We start from the raw sequence: 7,217 nt of genomic DNA on the forward strand, positions 1-7,217 counted from the left end.
CTGAACAGATTTTCATGCGTTTCACCTATCGATAGAGTGATTCTCGAGGAAGGTTTGTGTATAATTTGTTAACCCGTGCGAAGCCGGGGCGGGTCGCTAGTACATACTATACTTTTGATGCTTATAAGCACTAAAGGTAGGTACCAAAGATACATTTCAGGGCTCTAAAAAAACACCTTTTTTGAGGATATCGATATCAAGTTTTAAATGTTACCTACACCAACTTGTATTTTTTTCCCTTAGATAAAAAATCAAGACGAAATTTCTTAAACAAATTGAATTTGCTGTACGTTGACGTTCGTTCAGATATTAATGTAATATTGACAAACCCAATTATCTTGTAATTAACGTCTACAGATAAGAAAATGGAAAAGACGTGACGTCAAAATATCAGCCAAGATGTCAATTAGGAGCTATTAAGAGAGTATAATTATGTTACGTCTGGTTTATTAGGTTAAATATATCACTATGGTTTATTAGGTTAAATATATTTATTGTATGATGTTATTTATTTCATGCTAAGAAACAGAAAAAAAAAGATACAAATTACAAATTAAATTACAACTAAAGCTTAAATAACATATTAAATATAAACTATCTTATTAAAATAAACTAAAACTACAAACAAATTAAAATTAATACTTAAATAAAATAAACTTACCTATAAAATAAAAACCTAATCATAAAAAGAATACCCCGTCCAGCAGGTCCGCCTGTGGCATGGTGCCCATTACGCTGGCAGCGTTTCCTCGCTGAACCGCCAGGGCGATTCGTTGCGAGAAATACGCGCCAGCCCTGGGGTCTCCCGTGGCGTCAATCAGCCGTGCCGACAGAGCCCTCAGCCCCGACAACAACAATCACATACATGTTCCATTCAAAATAAAGGTCATGTCTTGTAATCATATTACCTAATCTTGATTATTAGTATAATTAACCTAGTCACCTAATTTTGGGACCTAATATTATGGTGTAATTAATATAAAACAATTTATTAATGTCGCCCGCCGTATTTCAGGACCGATACGACCTTCAAATTTTCAAGACAAGAGCGTACCGAATTTGCAACCATTCTGGTGTTGCAGCCCGGTTGCAGGTGTCCATGGGCGACGGTGATTGCTTACCAGTAGGCGTATCGTCTGCTCGATTGCCACATATAATAATAAAAAATTGTGTGGGTAATACACAATTTTTAGGGTAAGTACCTATGGGGTGCTAGGTCGGGTAACCTCCACGAGGGTCAGTGCTTTACCAATTCCTTTGAATTCTCGCGGATCCGCAGGAAAGGGTAGGGTCCTGGCTGGTGCACCCTGGGGGCAACGGTAAGGGATCTTCCACGGGGGATCACTTACTGGTGCTGCTAATAACTCGACACGGGGGGGGGGGGGGTAAGGGAAAATAGAGATTGAGAGGGTATTGCTCTAGGCTCCTCTGATGAAACAGAGGACACACCTCAGATGCCACCCGGAAGAGGGAAATGGACGATTTGTCCTAGATGTCCTGCTGATCCCTGAGGCTACACCGGATAGGGCCACCCATACCGGGCAGGCTTGGGGGGAAGGACGGTACAGGAGCAAACCTGCACACGGGGGATTACGCCACCCCCCGTCAGCTCGAGTTCCAACACCCTATCCCAAAGACCTCCATTGGGGCGTTATGGAGTACGGGAAGTGTGCTGGACTGGAGGGCGATGGTGCGTGCAATGAGGAGGGGCGACGGGCCCTACTACTCCTAGTGTTAGGCGTAGTGGGGCAGACTTAAGTCACCGTCGGTCAACCTGTTACTCCTTCAGGAGCCAGGGGGCTTGCCTTTACCGGCCGGCCCAAGTGGAGAAAACCACACTAAAAAACCACAACCCCCGGTACTGAGGTACATGGTATCGGGGTGCTCCGGAGCTCCGGAGTGGCTGGGGTGCTCATCAGCCACTAATGCACCAACCTGCAGTACCGCCCGACCCTGCAGCGTATAAGGGGCACTTTGATTACTGGGGTTCTCTGATCACTGTGCAGCAAAAGTCACCCTACTCGTGGGAATCTTATGGAAAATTTACTTGAAAACCTTTCAAACGGCCCTTCTCAGGGCCTAAACACAAACGGCTCTTCTCAGAGCCTGCCGGAGCCGGTCAATAGGATTGAGGCAGAAAGGGTGCTCCTCGGAAACAAGCCGGGTGAAAGAGCCCCTTATAAAGGCCGCTTTGATCTTCCTGATATCGAATCCGAATCGGAGGAGGAAGAGTCCGTCCTTCCGGAGGAGCGACCGAGCGCGAGTAAAAGGGCCCGGAAACCACAAGCTGGAGATCCGGAACCTGATAGCGGGCCCAAAAAAGTAGCCCTCTCAAACACGAAGACACCAGTAGGCCACTACTCGGGAATGGCGAAAGCCAGGTCCCTATTGCGGGCAGATATTGATACAGACTTCGTGGCGGACCTAGAGGCAGCAGTAACCAGTGGCCGCCGGAGCGCTCGCCTGCAATACAAGAAGGCATCGCAACCTAATAGGGACCGAAGCCCAATTATGGACGGGTTAGAGAATGTAAGAGAGGACGTCGTTAAAATTGTACGCCAAGCGACACAAACGGTCAGTGAAGAGGTAAAAAAGTCGTCTAACATCAGCGGGCGGGTTGTGGGCAAAATAAACACTGCCCTCAAAGATATTGCTAACGCGATGAACGGACTGGCAAACCGGGAAGAGGGAGATGAGTTGCGCGCTCTTCGCGCTGATAACAAAAGAATGCGCGAGCAGCTTGCACTCCTACAAGAGGAAACCAAAGCCCTCAGGAGAGCTTTCTCGGAAAGGAATGAAGGGAGGAAAAAGCCGCCACAGACAGAGGCCAACTCTGTTCATGCGTTGGCTATTAAAGAGTCATTAGCGGAACTCAAAGAGGAGCTCAAAAACGAACTCATCAAGACTGTCGGTGATATTATTAATATTCGCCTGGATGAGGTGAAACGACGTCTCCCTCCTGAACCGATACTGCGCCCTCCGCTGGCGGCTGACCGGGAGGGAGCAAGAGACGCCACCCAAATACAAAGCCTACCAACGGCCCATGTGAGGGACTCGAAAGACCGGCCTGTCCCCAAACCACGAAAGCAGAAGCCGACCCGCGCGGACCCGGCCATGGGAACACAACCCAAGGCAGTAAATGTCGCGTCAGCGCCACGGCCGAAGCGACTTCAGACGGCACCACCAACACCGTCCACGCAACCTACAAGGTTGTCTCAAGATGCGTCGCAGGAGGAAACATGGAGTCAAGTGACACACAAGAAGAAAAAGGCTAAAAAGGCCGTTAAAGCGGTGACATCGGCACCTCAGCCGGCTACCAAACCGGCACCGAAACCGCGCAAACGTGGAGTTGTAGTTCCTCCGATGGCAGCTATAGTTGTGGCCTTAAAGCCGGAATCAGAGGCTACTTATGCCTCCATTTTGACCAAGGCCACAACCTCATTTAGGCTAACTGAATTTGGTATTGACCATGTGCGGATCCGCAAAACAGCGGATGGGGCTCGAATAATTGAGGTTCCCAACGCGGACAACGGCAGAGCGGCTGACAATCTGCGGGAAAAGTTAGAAACCCTCGTAGGAGAGGATGCAAAGGTGTACAGACCCGTAAAAATGGCTGGTCTGCGCGTGTCTTGTCTTAACGAGTCAGCAACGCCTGATGCAGTCGCAGCAGTGATAGCGGCCAAAGGTGGATGCAGTGTAGAGGAAGTCAAGGTGGGTGCAATCCGCGCCTCTTTCAACGGGTCCGGGTCAACCCTGGTGAAATGTCCTGTAGCGGCGGCGAAGAAAGTGGCGGATGACGGGAGAATCTCAGTGGGGTGGTCAAATGCGGTGGTCCAGGTTCTGGACCCGACACCGTTCCGGTGCTATAAATGCATGGGGACGGGGCACACCAGAACAACATGCCCTTCATCAGTAGAACGCGGTAATTTGTGTTTCCGTTGTAGCAAACCGGGGCACAAGATGGCGGAGTGCATGGAGCAGGCGTTCTGCGCGGCGTGTCACCAAGCAAAGCGCCCAGCGGGCCATGTCATGGGGGGTCAGGCGTGCAACCCTCCAAAGACCAGAGGTAGGCAAGATCCCGTCCGGGCCCCGGGGCGTAACCTAACAGCCGACCAGGCTGACGAGGGACGAAACAACATGGAAGAATAATGCTGCTACGCCAACACGAAATATTGCAGACCAACGCAAACCACTGCGTCCGAGCGCAAGACCTGTTACTGCAGGTTATGGCGGAGTGGGGTGTAAGCATAGTGGCGGTGGCGGAGCCCTGGTGCGTTCCTCCTATGCCAAATTGGGCGGCAGCATCGGATGAGACAGTGGCCCTAGTTGTTCCGGCTATCGGAAACTTCCCTCCACTAATGCCCATTGATAAGGGGCCTGGCTATGTAGCGGCAAAATGGGAAAACATAGTGGTAATCGGGACCTACTTTTCTCCAAATCAGCCACTCATGGCTTTTGAGAGATATCTAGATAACCTTGGGAGGGTAATAAGGAGGGCTTCTCCGAAACCAGTCTTACTAATGGGGGACCTCAATGCTAAATGTGCAGCCTGGGGCTCTCCTGTTACGGACGTGAGGGGTGAAGCCTTGCGAGACTGGGCGATGACAATGGGGCTAAACATTGTCAACCGAGGCAATGCATATACTTGCGTGAGATGGCAGGGGGGGTCCATTGTCGACATTACGTTGGCAACCCCAGTCATCGCCGATAAAATTAGAGACTGGCGTGTCATGGAGGAGGTGGAGACCCTCTCTGACCACGTATACATACGGATGAGACTTTCTCCGTCGCTGATGGCCCCGTCTCCTGCCCCGCGACGCATGAATAACAGGCTACCAAGGTGGTCCCTGGCTAGCCTGGACAGAGAGTTGGCGGAAGAGGCAGCAATAATTGAAGCATGGTGTGCTGCTCCACCGGATGAAATAGGGGTGGAGGAGAGGGTAGTTTGTTTCCGTGCGTCACTCACTAGAGTGTGCGACGCTAGTATGACCAGAGCGAAGAGACTGCCCGGCAAACAACAAGTATATTGGTGGTCTGACGAGATAGCTGCCCTCAGAACCACGGCCAATGCGGCCAGGCGCAAATATATTCGCTGCCGACGTCGCCGGCATACAATCGAAGAGGAGGAATTGCTATATGCTGCCCTGGCAACTGCAAAAAAGGCTCTCAAAACTGCGATAGCCAAGAGGAAGGATGAAGCCCGCGAGGAGTTCATTTGTACGCTGGATAGGAACCCATGGGGACGGCCATATAAAATAGTGCGGAATAAAATGAAACATGCCCCCCCCATGGATTCCTTGGAGCCGGAGCTCCTCACGAGAGTCATGGAGGGCCTCTTCCCAGCGGCACCGCAATTTGCCCCTCCAGTAATGTCGGTTCCGACCCGCGAAATCCCGGTTGGTGATGTCCCTGAGGTGACAGATGCGGAAATTCTCGGGGCAGTCATCCGCCTCAAAGCATGCAAAAAGGCCCCAGGGCCAGATGGCGTGCCAGGAAAAGTCATCCCTGTGGCTTTAAAACACCTGGGGCCACGTTTGCGGTACATCTTCGATGACTGCCTCAGGGAAGGGATATTCCCCAAATGCTGGAAAGAGGGAAAGCTGTGCCTGCTGCGGAAGGAGGGTCGTCCAGCTGACTCTCCTTCAGGGTACCGCCCCATTGTCCTCCTGGACGAGACGGGAAAAATGCTTGAACGCATTATTGCCAGGCGGGTAATCAAGCATTTGGAGGACACGGGCCCTAACATAAGTGATAGGCAATTCGGGTTCCGGGAGGGGCGGTCGACGGTCGACGCATTGAGTACATTGAGGGCCTTCAGTGATCAGGCAGCGAATAAAGGGGAGGGGGCAATAGCGGTGTCCTTGGACATTGCAAACGCTTTTGGCTCCCTCCCCTATGAGGTAATTAAAGAGGCACTCCGTTACCACCAAGTGCCTCTTTATCTGCAAAAGATTATAGGACACTACCTCTCTGAAAGAGTAGTGCTCTATCAAGCAGCGGACGGCCTAAAGGAGCGCAAAATGGAGTGCGGCGTTCCTCAGGGGTCAGTGCTGGGACCCCTCCTTTGGAATGTCGGCTTTGACTGGGCGATACGAGGTGCACAACTCCCCCGCATGGTCACCATTTGCTATGCTGATGATACTATGGTGGCCGTGAGGGGGAAGGACTATAATGACACTCTGAGGCGGGCAGCAATTGCTACAGAGCTGACAGTAGGGAGAATCAGCCTCCTGGGGCTAAGGGTGGCACTGCCGAAAACGGACGCAGTGATCTTCGGAGGAAGGGGCTGGCGATTACGACCCAACGAGGCGCTCCCTGTAGGGGGAGAAGCGGTCCAGGTTAAGGACCACATAAAATATCTTGGTCTTATCCTGGACCGCCAGTGGAACTTTGAGGAGCATTTCTCACAATTAACTCCTCGGCTTGTCGGCATGGCATCTGCATTGGGCCGCCTGCTGCCAAACGTGGGAGGACCCCAAGCTCTATGCCGGCGCCTCTTCGCAATGGTGGTGCGAAGCATGGCGCTATATGGGGCGCCGATATGGGCTGAGCGCCTAAAATACAGAGCAAGGGCGCTCCTCCGAAGACCGCAGAGGATAATAGCCCAGAGAATTATTAGGAGCTACCGCACGGTGGCATATGACGCTGCATGCGCTCTCGCGGGCACTTTGCCATGGGAGCTTGACGCCAGGCTCTTGGCGGAGCGGTACAGAGAGCGGCTGGAAGCCAGAAATAATGACGATCGTCTGGCTCCACAAGAGATAGATGCGAGGCGAAAGGCGGCAACCAAAAGGGAGCGGGATCGGTGGAAAGACCAGCTGGAGGACGCCCCATATGGTACCCGCACCATAGCGGCGCTTCTCCCGTCGTTCGACAACTGGCTAGACCGGAAAAGAGGGAGCCTGACATATAGGCTGGTGCAGGTTTTGACCGGACATGGCTGCTTTGGTCATTATCTGTACCAAATTCAGCGGGAACCGTCAACAGTCTGCCATCACTGTGGCGAAGAGGACGACACTGCCCAGCACACCCTTGCGGATTGCCCAAGCTGGGTCTTAGAGCGCCACGAAATGGTGGCGATATTGGGGGTGGACGATCTCTCTCTGCACAGCGTGGTGTCGAGTATGTTGAGCAGCGAGAGATCGTGGAATGCCGTCTCAAAATTCTGCGAAGTGGTGCTGCAGAGAAAAGAGGTAGCGGAACGGGAGCGCGAGGAG

General features: G+C 52.0%; 1 protein-coding gene across 1 annotated transcript; it reads left to right on the forward strand.

The window, feature by feature from the left end:
* The first annotated feature begins 2,034 nt into the window (after positions 1–2,034).
* LOC134658611 (uncharacterized) lies at positions 2,035–4,149 on the forward strand. The gene has a single exon (XM_063514263.1). The coding sequence runs from the start codon at positions 2,035–2,037 to the stop codon at positions 4,147–4,149; it is 2,115 nt and encodes a 704-aa protein (XP_063370333.1).
* The last annotated feature ends 3,068 nt before the right edge of the window (positions 4,150–7,217 follow it).

This window comes from Cydia amplana, chromosome 23 (genome assembly GCF_948474715.1).
Source record: "Cydia amplana chromosome 23, ilCydAmpl1.1, whole genome shotgun sequence".
NCBI classification, from domain to species: Eukaryota; Metazoa; Arthropoda; class Insecta; order Lepidoptera; family Tortricidae; genus Cydia; species Cydia amplana.

Bases quoted from the DNA above. Each gene is read 5' to 3' on its own strand.
- LOC134658611 (XM_063514263.1), top strand. From the start codon at position 2,035: ATGGAAAATTTACTTGAAAACCTTTCAAACGGCCCTTCTCAGGGCCTA.